Here is a 16,683-nt window from a genome sequence, read left to right as displayed (position 1 = left end):
ACAACTGTACCATATTTTAAAACACTATTCTAAAAACACACAGAATAAAATCTCTCCAAGGTGGCTTTAATCCTCAAACATGTTGTGTTCCTTCACTAGAACTCCTCCACATACTGGGAGGGGAAGGCAGACATGGAGACACTACAGAGGATCTATGGCATCTCTTTTCCCGACCCCAAGATGCTGAAGGATTGGGAGAAGTTCCAGGAGGAGGCCAAGAACAGAGATCATCGCAAGCTGGGCCGGGTATACACTCTACATTCATGCAACAGGAGAGGCTAGGGCCTAGGGGTGTCCCGATTGGATCAGAAAGATCTGTGTTTTAGCTGATCAAGGTCTATTTTAATTGATCGGTATCGGCTATATTAAGCCTGAACACATTTCTGATCCTTTTTTGTTCATTTGTTAATCCTTACTGATTACTTGTAGTAGATAGTGCATTGTAGATCCCTCATGGGTAGGGTTGGGCACCGAGAACCGGTTCTAATAGGAACCGGTTTTTAACTTCCGGTTCTGGAACCGGAAGTAACATATTTGCATTTCGATTCTTAATTTCGATTATTTTTACTTTGTTAATTAATACCCTAGTTACAGTGAGTACAGCAACCAAATGAAACTGTATCAAGTCAACTGACAATGTGAATAGTATGAAAAAATTGAAAAATCTCCTGCGAAATAAGCTGTGCCCTGTTTTGACCTGCACCTCAAATAATCTGAATCGAGAATCGTTTAGAACAGGAATCGAAATGGAGAATCGGAACCGGAATAGTTCAAATCGAAACGATGCCCAACCCTACTCATGGGGTTATTGTGTGTAGGAAGGAAGTTGTAGGGATACATGGTTTTGGAGGAGGGGGTTTACAATTTATGATTGTGGAAGTGTGAGCAGTAGCCTGGTTGTTCGCACCAGCAGTAGAGTAGTAGTCTGGTTGTTCACACCAGCAGTAGAGCAGTAGTCTGGTTGTTCACACCAGCAGTAGAACAGTAGTCTGGTTGTTCACACCAGCAGTAGAACAGTAGTCTGGTTGTTCACAACAGCAGTAGAGCAGTAGTCTGGTTGTTCACACCAGCAGTAGAACAGTAGTCTGGTTGTTCACACCAGCAGTAGAGCAGTAGTCTGGTTGTTCACACCAGCAGTAGAGCAGTAGCCTGGTTGTTCGCACCAGCAGTAGAGCAGTAGTCTGGTTGTTCACACCAGCAGTAGAGCAATAGTCTGGTTGTTCACACCAGCAGTAGAGCAGTAGTCTGGTTGTTCACACCAGCAGTAGAGCAGTAGTCTGGTTGTTCACACCAGCATTAGAGCAGTAGTCTGGTTGTTCACACCAGCAGTAGAGCAGTAGTCTGGTTGTTCACACCAGCAGTAGAGTAGTAGCCTGGTTGTTCACACCAGCAGTAGAGTAGTAGCCTGGTTGTTCACACCAGCAGTAGAGTAGTAGCCTGGTTGTTCACACCAGCAGTAGAGTAGTAGCCTGGTTGTTCACACCAGCAGTAGAGCAGTAGCCTGGTTGTTCACACCAGCAGTAGAGCAGTAGCCTGGTTGTCCACACCAGCGGTAGAGTAGTAGCCTGGTTGTTCACACCAGCGGTAGAGCAGTAGCCTGGTTGTTCACACCAGCAGTAGAGTAGTAGCCTGGTTGTTCACACCAGCAGTAGAGTAGTAGTCTGGTTGTCCACACCAGCAGTAGAGCAGTAGTCTGGTTGTCCACACCAGCAGTAGAGCAGTAGCCTGGTTGTCCACACCAGCAGTAGAGCAGTAGCCTGGTTGTTCACACCAGCAGTAGAGCAGTAGCCTGGTTGTTCACACCAGCAGTAGAGCAGTAGCCTGGTTGTCCACACCAGCAGTAGAGCAGTAGCCTGGTTGTTCACACCAGCAGTAGAGCAGTAGTCTGGTTGTTCACACTAGTGCACTGCACTAGTAATTCGGGCTCGGCCGGGCAGCGGCGTCTTTTATTTTTTTATTGCGCTCTCTATACTCGTATAACTAGGGTTATAGGATAACCTTAAGTTTCGTTTTCTATTTCGCGCCAGCTGTCATCAGAGAAACATTTGGATGTAATTACCGCAGCGCGCAGGGAGAACTCGAGGGGAGTAGAACAGTGATGAAGCCCTCAGGTGGATGATGAACAAATGAACCGGACCAAAGTGGCATTGGTTGTGTTGGAATATAGCCAGTTGGCGAACGTTTTAATTTGTTCTTGGATGTATGTAGCCGGTTGGCGAAGTTTTGTTAACGTTGTTCAACGCGTTGCTGACGTCAACAGCGAAGTGGTGAGTCTGATGTTTATTATTTGCTGGTGTGGGGTCGCTGCTGCCCTGTTCTGTTGTGCTTTCATTATGTTGCTCTGCTCGAAATCTGATTTCTGTTTTCTGTTTGTTTGTATAGTGACTGAGTAGGCTATTGTGTCGTGTGTGTGTGTCAAAGAAGATTCCATATAGCCTTCAATACGTTTTACGAGGCTGCCGTGTGAGTCAGTCTAATAAGCGAGCACTGGGACGGCATTCTAATAAGAGCGAAACAGGCTATGTAAATGCTTCTTAGTTTTCAGCGTGATATGCGTTATTTAGGCAGACCTATTGGACATTTTCGTTTTTGTTTATTTATTAACACTTTGACTGCCAGGGGGCGTCTTTAGACGTCTTTGCTGGCGATGCTAAAGTTGCCGGGGGACGCTTTACGTCGTCTTTATATCAATATTTCAAAAATCTGCGATCTGATCCATAATGTCCCTCCGCTGGCCTGAGACACAAGTGTGATCTCCTCTCAATCCTCTAGCGGTTCAAGACCGCCATCTGGTGGCCGATCGGCAGATCGAAACCGGATGTCAACCTTTAACCCGGTAGGACTCACTCCATATGGGGTCCGGGCACTCGCTAATGTTAGAGAGACTCCGTCTTCACACAGTGAACATCGATCGCTGCAAATAACTCGAAAAAACAACATGATTTGGACGTATATATTATTATACAACCTGGAAATGGACCGACTATTTCAACATCCCATAATGGAAAACTGTCTACCCCACGCTGATCGCCCAACGGCCCGCGGAGACTGGGGTGAGTTTTAGCGTGTAATATTACCGTGTTCGACACTAACTGCTATGATGAACATTTGACCCACATTAGATGATTGGTATAACGCTGCCCACGGAATTATAAACGCCCCCTCGCCCATCCGGTCAACATCAGATGACGTGTAGTAACTTCTAGAAGTACGTCTAGTTGGAATTTTTTATATCGCCCCGATTGCCATCAAACTGTATTTCATCATCAATATAATGCATTTGGGGCTATATATCACGTTCTGGAGAAAGCTGCAGAAAGAGATGAAAACATACTTATACATTAGACCATACTTTACTATGAATATGTGAATGAAAAAGTTTAACGTTGCTACACAATGAACAATACATATAGGACTTTGAATGGGCCCTAATAATGGCAATGTAGCAATAGAATTTAAAAAGTTATAGCCCTGCAAAGAAGGGGACTTTCTCCATAGACAAATAGCGCTGGCAATCTATGGTATATCATTAATTTAACCTTAGGCAACCAAAGTGTTAAGTTAATATATAAACAGTGTTTAGAATATTTAAAACAAATACAAATAAAAAATACATTTTAAATCTAATTTTTTTTTCTGGTTTTCACGCGGGCTAGGGCTTAAAATTGTATTTACAGTCTGGCTTATTTTCGGGCAGGGCCTGAAGTTCACGGGCTCGGGCTGGGCAGGGGCTTCATTTCAAGGCCCTTGCAGACCACCCTTCACACCAGCAGTAGAGCAGTAGCCTGGTTGTTCACACCAGCAGTAGAGCAGTAGTCTGGTTGTTCACACCAGCAGTAGAGCAGTAGTCTTGTTGTTCACACCAGCAGTAGAGCAGTAGTCTGGTTGTTCACACCAGCAGTAGAGCAGTAGTCTGGTTGTTCACACCAGCAGTAGAGCAGTAGTCTGGTTGTTCACACCAGCAGTAGAGCAGTCTCCTCACCTCAAATGGACTGCATAATATATAAAAAGTTAATGTCAAGCCCTGTATATATATATATGTATATGTATATTAATGATAATAATATAATATATATTAATAATGGGTGGGTCACCCTTTTGTTTGTTTTGTATTATGTTTCTTCAAGAAAAATCATCTATCGTATTGTTGTTTGTTCTCTCCAGGAGCAAGACCTTTTCTTCTTTCATGAGCTGAGCCCTGGGAGCTGCTTCTTCCTGCCCAATGGAGCCTACATTTACAACACGCTGGTGCAATTCATCAGAGTAAGACTACATTTACACACCTTTAGCTTCAGAAAGCTGATTAGGTATTGACATGTCTTGAAAGAATATACGCTGCCGACTTGGAATTCCTGGTAAATATCAATGGGTGCTTGTTGCCAATTTGCATATTCATAGTTCCTTGCTAAGTCTTTTTCAGTTGAACAATTTGGTGGAAAACCATATTCATACAAATTGTTATTCAATATAAAAATGAAATGCATCTGGGGCGATCTTTAACCCTTTCACTGCCACACGACAGAAGGTCGCCGTCGGTTGTGTGATAGTATAGGGTTAACCTTCGGTCATGTGGCAGTGAAAGGGTTAACCGGCTGCCGTGTGGCAGTGAAAGGGTTAACCTTCTGTGTATTGTCGCAGTGAAAGGGTTAACCGTTTTGGTAGTGCGGCAGTGAAAGGGTTAATGACACTGCTTAACAGTTTGAGTGCCAGCCATTAACATGGGAAACATGGTTAAATGCCAGGACCCACTTCAATGATAGTGCTCTAAACGCATAATCTCTGTCTTAAATTTAAATTATGGCTATGTGTCTAATCTGCCTGTCGTTTATCAATGACTTGTTTGCAGTCAACATTGTCGAAACGGATTGTTTTTTAATTGGTTCATTTTCGTTTTATATCATTTTGAAAAGCCCTCGTTTTTCAGGAAAATATATAGATTCCGTGATAAAAGGCATTTACTGGAATATTCGAGCATACACAAAAACGTTGTCATTTTTATATGTGTACTTATGCACGCTATAGAGGCGGGCTGAAAAATCGGTTCTCTCATTTCCTCATCAGCGATCACAGCCACACACACACACACGCATAGGGCAAACGCTGATATCTCTGTGAAAACAGCTCTAATTATCCTAAGACTGGTCAAATACATTTCTTACCTGAGATCAGATGTTATCCTAAAAGATTATTCCAATTCCTGATCGCCATTCCAAATATCGATCACGCTTATTGATTACAGTGTTGGGTCCTGTAAATACATAATCCACGCGTTTTCCGGGCCGGCGAGCACAATCGATAAAAGTAAAATGAGCAAACTGGCCACCCCCCCTTCAGCAGTGTAAAGTAATGGGGTGCAGTACCACAGGGAGAGACGATAGGGGGCGGTATCTTCTCAATTGAGCTCAGAGAGACTCTGCAGCACTAACCCGAGGCTCGATTGATGAAATATGAATTCAAATCGCAAAAAAAAAAAAAGACAAACAAACAAACGCTAAACGCTATATAGCGTCGGGGGCGCTTATAGCTTATCCGCAACAGTAAGTTACTTCCGGGGTAGGCCTGATTGGCCCCGACAGGCACGTGACGCGCAACTTTCTCTGCCGCGCGGGACGCTCCGCGGAGCCGAGCGGCAGAGCTTGCGGAATTACGTAACCGTCCAAATACGCCATGACTTTCATTCGGCGCTTCAGCTCACCTGGCAGAGCAGCGATCCTGCGGTCCGTTGTTGGTGAGTTCGAATCCCATCAAATCTTTTTTTTTTAACGTGATTTTTTTTTTAACGTGTATTCTTTCGCCGGTTAAGGTTAGGCATGGTTAAGGTTAAGGTTAAGGTTAGGCATTGTTTCGGAGTTGGTTAAGGTTAGAACGGTTAAGTTTAGGCGCTGTTAAGGAGCTGGTTAAGGTTAGAGTTTGTCTTAGAGAATGGCAATATTCTTTCTATGGTTAAGGTTAGGCATGGTTAAGGTTAAGGTTAGGCATTGTTTCGGAGTTGGTTAAGGTTAGAACGGTTAAGTTTAGGCGCTGTTAAGGAGCTGGTTAAGGTTAGAGTTTGTCTTAGAGAATGGCAATATTCTTTCTATGGTTAAGGTTAGGCATGGTTAAGGTTAAGGTTAGGCATTGTTTCGGAGTTGGTTAAGGTTAGAACGGTTAAGTTTAGGCGCTGTTAAGGAGCTGGTTAAGGTTAGAGTTTGTGTTAGAGAATGGCAATAGACAGCCTATTTCCGCGCGACAGCTCTCAGCAGCCTCGTTGCGCGTCACGTGCCTGTCGGGGCCAATCAGGCCTACCCCGGAAGTCACTTACTGTTGCGGAACAGTTACAGGCGTCGGGGGCACTCAAAGGTCGGCATGAACTAATGACAAAACGCGTCCGTGGCACTCAATGTGTTAAAGGAACACTCCAACATTATGGGAAATGTGCTTACCATCTTCTCCAAAGTCGGACAAGAAGATGGATATCAATTTCTCTCTGTGTGTTGAGTAGAAAGCTATCCAGCTGCAACCTAGCCTAGCTTAGCACAAATTAATGCAAGCTGAAAAAGACCACTAGCCTAGCTTAAAACTCCGGGGAAGGGTTTTTGGCCAACAGCTAGGTTAGCCGAGAGGAACTTGGTATCGATCTTCTTGTCTGACTCATTTCCCATAATGTTGGCACGTTCCTTTAAGCTTTTCCCTTGCTTTCTGCTCCTAGAGTGAGTACAGGAAGAGAGGCTTCCAGGAGGTGGTGACACCGAACATCTACAACAGCAAGCTGTGGCAGACCTCGGGCCACTGGCAGCACTACAGTGAGAACATGTTCTCCTTCGAGGTGGAGAAGGAGACCTTCGCACTCAAGCCCATGAACTGCCCAGGACACTGGTAAATAATAATAATAATAATAATAGACTATATTTGTATAGCACCTTTCATACAAAAATTGCAGCTCAAAGTGCTTTACAACAGAAAAAGAAAGGCATAAAATGAGTACATAAAGTGCAGACATATAAAATCACAGTTCACACAGCAGTTGGGATCTAACATACCAATAGGCCACCTTGTTTATGGTTTGATTCTGTTTTAAAAATACACATAATAAAAAGAACAAGATAGACATAGACATAAAATAGAAATAGTGCAATAGTGCAGTGCTATCAAATAGTAGAATATAATAGACATAAAATGAGCACATGAGCACATAAGGTGCAGACATATAAAATCAGTTTTTTACAGTGCAATAGAATTGTTCTGCATTACTGTTTTAACAGTTTTTATTTTTTTATCCACTTTTTCTCCTTATTTTTTAATTTGTCTCATCCCAATTTCGTGATTCCAATTCTTCCCTCCCCTGTCTTGAACGTTGCTAGACTATGCCTCCCACTGGTCGGCTGTAGTGAGGATAGAAGCCTTGCATCACATGTCCCCTCCGGTACACGAGGAGGCAGCCTGTCGCATCTTTTCACCAGACAGCTCGAACTCTCAGTGGCGAGGAGTAACGCGTGGGAGGCTCACGCTGCCCCCGATACTTCCGGTTTCCGCTGTACAGGCGTCACCCAACCGACCTGTAGGAGTCGCTGTCCACAACGTCCAATCCCCACCCACCGGCTTGCCCACCCTCTAACACTGCCAATTGTGTTAGTATGACGACCGGCCAAGCCGGTAGCAACGCAGAGAGCCGGGCTCGATACCAGCATCTCCTGCGTTGGTGGCGAGCGCCTTGCCCACTGCGCCACTCAGTCGCCCCGACTGTTTAACAGTTTAAGTCATCTTTACCTTCTCTGTTTGGTATCCACAGTTTAAAACCTGACAGTCTTCCCTCCTGTTTGATACCCACTTTGACCCTTCGAACCTCCCACTCAGGGAAAACCTCCCTCTCAGGGCGCAGTTCTAGGTCTTGGTCCCCTACCCAGTAAATACTTCTTTCTAGGGATCAGTGTTGGTGGAGTAACAGATTACATGAAACATTTTATGTTATTACAGTAATATTATTTATTACACAAAAACATGTAACTGTAATCCGCTAAAGTTACTGTGTAAAAACAAAAAGACAAGATACGGCTGCATATACGACCATTATACTCATCTAAAAATAAGGTCTGAAATATCAAGGTGACATCACTCTTATTCTTACTTTTGTAGACACTGTATTAAAACACAAAAGAGCAACCTTTCAGGGGAAAACCTAAATACACCTCAGATATTGGCATGCGATTTGAATCTACCGTACTGTAGTGACTTTTATGGGTCTATGTGGTGTATTGATTGATTGATTGAAAATGTTAACAGATTGCAGAATGGGTACAATACAGTACGGCAATTTTTGTATCAAGGCTAGAATGACTCACAGTCAAAAAGACTGGTCTGGTCCTTTTTAAGGTTTTCAAATAAATCACCAAAATGAATGCATTAATACTGACAGCCCTAATTGAAAGTGATTCCTGGCTTAGTATTAATTTAATTATAATTGTTGTTATTATTTGCTCTGGTCTGCAGTCTCATGTTTGACCATCGGCCGCGCTCCTGGAGAGAGCTGCCCCTCCGATTGGCTGACTTCGGTGTGCTGCACCGGAACGAGTTGTCGGGAGCGCTGACTGGCCTCACCCGTGTCCGCCGGTTCCAGCAGGACGACGCCCACATCTTCTGCACCATGGACCAGGTGAGGCGCCTCGCGGTTAGGGTTGGGTACCGTTCACATTTGAACCGATACCTGTACCTGTGAATCGATACTGGTACCCAACAGTGCCTTTTTCTGTACTTTACTCTCTAAAAAATTTATCTACATACATCGGTTGTAAAAAAAAAAATCCAAACTTCAAATTATTTATTTAAAACAATTTGTTAATATATAATATATATATATATATACACACACACCTTTAAATAAAAAATTATGTTTTACAAAATAACAAGTATAAAACGATTAAACAAACCACTCTAGCAAGCAGTGAACTATTCTGCAGAACTAAAAGGTACACATCTATATATTTAAATATATAAATAAAGGTATTGTATTTGACAAAATAACAAGTATAAAACGATTAAGCAAACCACGCAAGACAATATAAATAACTACAATCAGAATCCGTAACCAGTAACCACACTTGCGACCGCTTTCGGCTTGCCATTGCCCCGACTGCTTTGTTATTGTTGAATCAAGTCAAATCCTAGTTAAGTTGTATTGTGCACGTGAACGTGCGGCACACTTCATAGGTTTTGTTTATTTTTATTTATTTATTATAAATTCTTTGTGTGTGCATTACTGAAATGTGGCACCGGTGGATCTCACATGAATCGGTACTCTGTAGTACCGACGCGATTCGGTCGATACCCTTAAAAGTAGGGGTGTAACGATGCGTCCTCACGACGATTAATTTCGATTGCGATTATTCAGGCAACGATTCAATGCATCATGAAATCTCTTTATTTGACCACGATTCGATTTGATTAATTTTCTATACATTTTCCATCAGTTAATTCCCCAAAATGTTTTGAATACTGGCTGGGGGACTGATTCACTCAGCATGAATGGACTATAGGTCAAAAAAAACAATACATAAAAAAGAAAAGAAAAAGATTCTAACATATTCAAATGGATGCAGTTGAATCGTCACATTAGAATCGATGCATTTCGATTAATCAATGCATCGTTACACTCCTACTTAAAAGTACCGGAATCGGTACCCATCCCTACTCACCCCAGTGGGCCATTCATGTGCTTATTGCATGGAACGTACTACCAAGGTCTGTCTACAGAGAGGTTGGTTCATTCTGCTGCCATCTTGAGAACGGCGACTAACGAGACCTGACTTGCAACATCCAGTGATTTCTGAGTCCTTAGTTACCATGGCAACCACTCAAAACATTATTTAAAATAGGGATGGGCACCGAGTAATGTTTTCCCAGATTGAGTACTCTCATGAATTACTCAAGTAGTGAGTTATGCAACGCATAAAGAGCATGGCAGCAATACAAATGCACAGCTATGCTTAATACTTATTGTCAGTCAAAACAGTCGGTTACCATTTGTAATAATTACATTACCTCAACTCTGTCAGCAGCAGGTTTGGCTCCATGTAATGTTAGCACAACTAACCTTAACAGTGAGCTAGCCACAACTTCAGCTTGTCTGTATCAATAGTCTATGAATGCTACATGAAGTGGGATGACTTAATTTAAATGTGTTAAATTGTCCAATTACTTTTGGTCCCCTAAAAAAGAAATTACCTGGTGATGCTATCCTCTAGTCTACTGCAACTTCAGTTCCTGCTTGTTCTTGGGACATTTCCCCTCAGTTTTGTCTTCAGCAAGTGAAATGCATGCTCAATTGGATTCCAGTCAGGTGATTGACTTGGCCATTGCATAACATTCCACTTCTTTGCCTTAAACGATTTGGTTGCTTTCACAGTATGCTTCGGGTCATGGTCCATCTGCACTGTGAAGTGCCGTCCAATGAGTTCTGAAGCATTTGTCTGAATATGAGCAAATAATATTGCCTGAAACACTTCAGAATTCATCCTGCTGCTTTTATCAGCAGTCGTATCATCAATAAATACAAGAGAACCAGTTCCATTGGCAGCCATACATGCCCATGCCATAACACTACCACCACTATGCTTCACTGATGAGGTGGTATACTCTTACTCAGGGCCGCCTGGGAGAAATGCGAGGCCCTGTGCGAGATTTAACGCGAGCCCCCCCCCCCCCCCCCCCCCCCCCCAAAGGTAAAAAAAAAAAAAAAAAAAAAAATATATATATATATATATATATATATATTATTATTTTTTTTTTATACAGTCAACATATTCTTAAATAATAGCGCTGCCCGAGGCGGGGCATGATACAGTCAACATATAGCAAAAGAGAGAGCGAGAGAGAGCTCCCGTTCTACAGTCAATATACAGTGTACAGAGAGAGAGAGAGAGAGAGACACATTGGAAAGAAATTGAAATGCTATTTGGCCCTAAACAGAGAGTACACAGTGGCAGAATACCTGAGCACTGTGACTGAAGATCCTTGAGCACAGCCTAGCCATCGAGAAAGGCCGCCATAGGCAGACTGTGTGTGTTAGAAAGAGAGAGAGAGAGAACATGTGTGTTTGTCATGTGTGTGTGTGTTAGAGAGAGACTAGAGCATGTATGACAGATTCAAAAGGACAAAGATCAACACTTAAATCCAAGAGAGAGAGAGAGAGAGAGAGAGAGAGAGAGACACATTGGAAAGAAATTTAAATGCTATTTGGCCCTAAACAGAGAGTACACAGTGGCAGAATACCTGAGCACTGTGACTGAAGATCCTTGAGCACAGCCTAGCCATCGAGAAAGGCCGCCATAGGCAGACTGTGTGTGTTAGAAAGAGAGAGAGAGAGAGAGAGAGAGAACATGTGTGTTTGTCATGTGTGTGTGTGTTAGAGAGAGACTAGAGCATGTATGACAGATTCAAAAGGACAAAGATCAACACTTAAATCCAACAAGAAGAGGGTATACCAGAGAAACCAAAGCAGCAAGGAGCCAATGGCCGACATCAGCTAAATAGGCTAGCCAGGTACTGTGACACCAGGCCACAGACAGCTTTGGCCAATGGCCCAACGCTACCCAAGCTACACAAACGACCATTCACACACAGCACATGTCGTATCTCCAAATGTTGTGAAGTAGCATATGTTTTGCCTGGAAAAAAACATCGTTATTAACAAAACATTCGGGAGGGGAAGGAAGGAAGAGTGGGGTAATGTCATGACATTTTCATTAATCCAAGTTACCTGCACGAGGAACGCAGGGCGAAAGGCCGCAACACAGGTCTCCACGTTGACGAAAGGCCTCTCGCTGGCGGGACAAAAAGAAGCTATGGCCAGAGCCTTGTCATGGTGCAGGCCCGACTACATCTTCTGTCAAAGGGCCTGCTATTCTCAAGGCTAACTGATAGCATCAAACGAACGTTCCCAGCTGACGCTAAACAGCTAACTGGCTAACAGTTAGCTCACACAGTTAGCTACTAGTAGTATTAGCTAGTCGACCAGTTTGGCTCCAGAGAGAGAGAGAAAGAGAGATAGGGTCAGGTGACTCAGGTCCACGGCGGGTATATAATCATAGGTTGACTCACCATAACGCAGTATCAACGTGGAAGGAGACTTTCTTGGCCCCACGGTGTAATTTCTTCTTCTTCTTCTTCGAGTACTTTCCGGCAGACTGGACACCTTTCGGCGTATTGCTGCCTAACAGATTTATCTGCTCACAAGTTCTCTTCTCCTTCTTTTGAAAAGACATCCACTCGCCTCGCCTCGCTCCTCTGAATAGGTTAGCTAACGCTAGTTAGCATTTAGCTAAGCTAGCTACTAGCCGACATCATGGCTATACCATGAAAGGCTCCGGCCATTTGTCCCGCTAGCGAGAGGCCTTTCGTCAACGTACAGGTTAATACATTTTTTTTTTTTTTTTTTTTTTTTTTTTTTTGGCTAGGCCCCCCTTCCCGCGAGGCCCTGTGCGACCGCACTGCTCGCACACCCCCTGAGGCGGCCCTGCTCTTACTCTTCTCTTCCCATCATTCTGGTTGAAGTTGATCTTTGTCTCATCTGTCCATAGTATGTTGATCCAGAACTGTACAGGCTTAGGCAAACTCTAATCTGGTCTTCCGTCCTTTCCTTCCTTCTTGTAGTGAACCCTCTGTATTCACTCTGGTGAAGTATTCTCTTGATTGTTGACACAGATACATTGGTAAATTGCAGACAGATATTGGTACAAATATGAAGGCAACACCAAAATGTATTTTCACGTCGTCTAAACGGCAAAAAAAATGCCCAGAACAATATCAAAATAAATGGCTGTCACTCACTGAGGAAAAGGTGTATTTGCACCAAATTTCACCTGGAGGTTCAAAATGCATAAATAGTACTTCCCATGTTGAAAGAACAATAATTCCCTGGTAAGCGATGGAGTTATTCAACAAACCCGGTTTAGGTTAGGGAGTGTGGGTGCATGAGGAAATGGTTCAAATGTGAGATCCAGGTATTGACTATGCCGAGCCTACATACCCTACCACATGGCCCCCAATGGCCACCACAACCCAACATGTATTAGATAGATAGGAAGCGAGAGCCAGCATATCACCAGGGTTATCAAGTGGGCACCTCCCTTCACTGATGTTTTGTCAAGTTAGGCCCACGACACCTCGGGAAGGCTCAACAGTTAGTTCCAGCATCCCAGAACCGTCCCCTCCATGCTAGCTCCCACTTTTTCTTTTTTTTTTCCACTTTTTTCTCCCCATTTTCTATTTTTCTCCCATCCCAATTTCGTATATCCAATTCTTCCCTCCCCTGTCTTGAACGTTGCTAGACTATGCCTCCCACTGGTCGGCTGCAGTGAGGACGGAAGCCTTGCATCACGTGTCCCCTCCGGTACACGAGGAGGCAGCCTGTCGCATCTTTTCACCGCAGCAGCTCGAACTCTCAGCGGCGAGGAGTAACGCGTGGGAGGCTCACGCTGCCCCCGTCACTTCCTGCTTCCGTCGCACCTGCGTCACCAAACCGACCTGTAGGAGTCGCTGTCCACAACGTCAAATCCCCACCCACCGGCTTTCCCACCCTCTAACACTTGCCAATTGTGTTAGTATGAACGACCGGCCAGCCGGTAGCAACGCCGAGAGCTGGGCTCAAACCCAGCGTCTCCTGCGTTAGAGGCGAGCGCTTTGCCCACTGCGCCAATCAGCCGCCCTGCTCCCACTTTTTCCATGATATCCACACGCCAAACCTCCCTATGTTATCCTATGTCAAAAATAAAACAATTCCTGATACCAATATTACATTTACATTTGATCATTTATCCAAAGCGACTTACAAGTTATGTACAACAGGAAGGGTGCAACTCTTTCAGCTGAGTAACAATGTTCATCTAACAGTGTTGAAACTTGGGTGCTACAGTGTTGAGTGCATAGTAGTAAAGACATATTATTATAGTAGGTAGTAATATAGGCAAGGAAGATTATTTGGTGGAAAAGTGCATGATAGTAAAAGGTTATTTTTGTATTTATGTTTTTCCCCCTTCATTTCGGATATTGAGTGTTGAGTGTTTTTAGTCGACAGCGAAAGATTGGTCAGGTTTTGACTGTTCTAATTGGTGGGAAGTTCGTTCCATCATTGTGGAGCAAGGACCGAGAATAGCCAGCTTCTCTTTGATGAGAGCTTAGATAGGAGTGGGTCTGAGCCTGAGGCGGCCAGAAGATGTAGAGCGGAGGGATCTTGAGGGTGTGTAGTTAGAGACCATTGACCGGAGGTAGGCGGGAGCCCTTCCCTTTGCTGCGTGATATGCCAGGTCAAGGAGATTTGTGTGGCGATGGGGAGCGAGTGCAGCTCTCTGACAAGTTGGGTAACATGGGCTGACTTTGGTAGGTTGGAGATCAAGCAGGCCGCTGTGTTCTGAATGAGTTGGAAGTGGCTTGGTGGCGGTGGTCGGTAGACCAGCTAGCAGTGCATTGCAGAAGTCGAGGCGAGACATGACTGTTGATTGCACGAGGAGTTGAGTGGCTTCTTTTTTCAGGAAAGGGTGGATCCTTACGACGTTGCTCAGGAGGAATCGGGTTCTGGTTGTTGCGGCAATGTGAGCGGAGAAGTTCAGCCGGTTGTCAAGGACTACACCTAGGTTCTTAGTGATCGGGGACGAAGCCACTGCTATATTCTCCACTGTGATGGAAAGGTCGGTCAGCGGGGAGGATCTTGCTGGCAAGTGAAGTAACTCTGGTCATCATCCAGGTAGAGATGTCGGACAGGCAGGCCGAGATCCGCTCAGAGACTTGGATATCTGAGGGAGGAAAGGAAAGGAAGAGTTGAGTGTCATTGGCATAGCAGTGATACGAAAAGGCATGAGATGTGATAATGTTACCCAGAGATTTTGTGTAGAGCGAGAAGAGAATGGCCCTGGGGGACACTCGTCTGTAGGGGGCGACAGGGTGCTTCTCCATGATACTTCATAGGAGCGGTTGTCGAGGTAGGATGACAGCCATGCCAGCGCAGAGCCTACAACTCTCATACCTGCGAGGGAGGCGAGGAGGATCTGATGGTTGAGTGTCGAAGGCTGCCGACAGGTCCAGGAGAATCAGGACAGAGGAGAGGCCTTTCGCTCTTGCCAAGTGAAGATCCTCCTTGGAAGTGGTGTGACTCTAGCTTGTTTTAGGGAGGTGGGAACCACCCCAGAGTTGAGGGAGGAATTGATGGTTGCAGTTGGGAATGGGAGGATGTCTGGTGCTATGGACTGGAGGAGTGGGGAGGGTATCATGTCCAGCTAGCATGTAGTGGGACGGTTCAACGTTACCAGCGTCAGTGCTTCGGTGTCTGTAATGGGAGAGAAAGATGAGGTTCTTGATTCGGCATTTTGAATGGGTGGGATTTGGAGGAAGTCTTCGGCATTGAGAGAGGGGTGGAGGGGGAGTCAGAAGGGAGGACATGGTGGCGTGCAGTTTGCGGAAGTTCTTAGCCGAGGCCTCAATCTTACGGTGGAAGAAGGAAGCTTTGGCAATAGACCTGTCTCAAACCCTGCCCCTTTTCTTGATCCTCTAATCACAGCTGTCGCTTACCTCTGACTTCCTCGTACAAACTTTGTTTGTACGAGGAAGTCAGAGGTAAGCGACAGCTGTGATTGGAGGATCAAGAAAAGGGGCAGGGTTTTGAGACAGGTCCATAGTGATTTTGGAGAATGCCAACAAGAGGTTGTGATAGGTGGTGATGTCACCAGTGAGGCGAGTCTTTTCATACTTCCTCTCGGCTGCTCTCGGGTCCTGTCTTTCTTCTCTCACTGCATCCGACAGCCATGGACTGGGGGGGGGGGGGGGGGGGCAGGCTTGGCAAGGGGACGGAGCTTGTCGAAGGAGGTTGCGAGGGCTGAGGAGGGTGGAGGTTGCCGTATCTGAGGGAAGAGCAGAGTAGGTGTCACTCAAAGGTAGAACGGATAGGATGTCGGTGGAGGGCGCTAGGTTGCGTACTATGCATGAGACAGTTTGGGTTGGAGTGGAGGGTTTGGGGTTAAGCAGCATAAGAAGTTGTCTGATATATGGAGGGGAGTTACTGTGGTGTTTAATTATGCAGGAGTCATGGGAGAATCCAAGGAATTGCCAGCTTTGTGAGTTGGAGGCAAGACGGTGGGAGTCGGGTCAAAGGATTGTAGGAGAGAGACCACAGTGTCTGACTGAGACGAGTCAGGCAGGTTGAAGTCACCCATTAGGAGAAAGGGGGTGCCATCTTCTGGAAAAAAGCTTAGAAGCATGTCCAGCTCATCTGGGAAGTGATCGTGGGGACCTGGAGGGCGATAGAGAGTAACAGCGGTGAGATTGAATGGAGTAGAGACGGATACTGCATGATATTCGAGAGAGGAGAGTGACAGAGCTGGTAGTGATATTAAATGTGTAGTCCACGAGGGAGAGGACAAAAGACCAGTGCCTCCACCACGTCTGGAAGGTTGTGGTGTGCGAGTCAAGGTGTATTCCATAAGCCTCCACATAGTGACAGGTATATTTGTGGCCGTAGGCAGGTAGCGGAGGTTGGCAGGGTTGCTTCCAAACTGGTGTGGATGGCTTGAAGTTGGTCTGTAGGAGGGGAGGGTAGGGATAGGTAGGAAGCACATGTTGAGGGAGATAGGTGTAAGTAGCAGGAGGAAAAGTGATGTTCTCAGGTGAAGAGGGGAGGAAGAAAGGCAGAGAATAGCAAAACAGGAAGGGAAAGGGAAAATA

General features: G+C 45.0%; 1 protein-coding gene across 3 annotated transcripts in view; it reads left to right on the top strand.

The window, feature by feature from the left end:
• Positions 1 to 16,683, top strand: part of LOC311222859 (threonine--tRNA ligase 1, cytoplasmic) — an 80,434-nt gene that overhangs the window by 24,214 nt on the left and 39,537 nt on the right. For all 3 annotated transcript variants that reach the window (XR_014619382.1, XR_014619383.1, XM_084307498.1), the window contains exons 9-12: positions 100 to 246; positions 4,165 to 4,263; positions 6,689 to 6,855; positions 8,467 to 8,629. Coding sequence is in view for 1 of the 3 variants with exons in the window: in XM_084307498.1 (XP_084163624.1) it covers positions 100 to 246; positions 4,165 to 4,263; positions 6,689 to 6,855; positions 8,467 to 8,629 (576 nt within the window). In the remaining 2 variants the exon portion in view is untranslated. The remainder of the gene's footprint in view (positions 1 to 99; positions 247 to 4,164; positions 4,264 to 6,688; positions 6,856 to 8,466; positions 8,630 to 16,683) is intronic.

The sequence above is a fragment of the Notolepis coatsorum genome, assembly GCF_963971535.1.
Source record: "Notolepis coatsorum genome assembly, chromosome: 2".
NCBI classification, from domain to species: domain Eukaryota; kingdom Metazoa; phylum Chordata; class Actinopteri; order Aulopiformes; family Paralepididae; genus Notolepis; species Notolepis coatsorum.
Note: the sequence above shows the minus strand (reverse complement) of the source record. Positions and strands in the feature narration are given on the sequence as shown.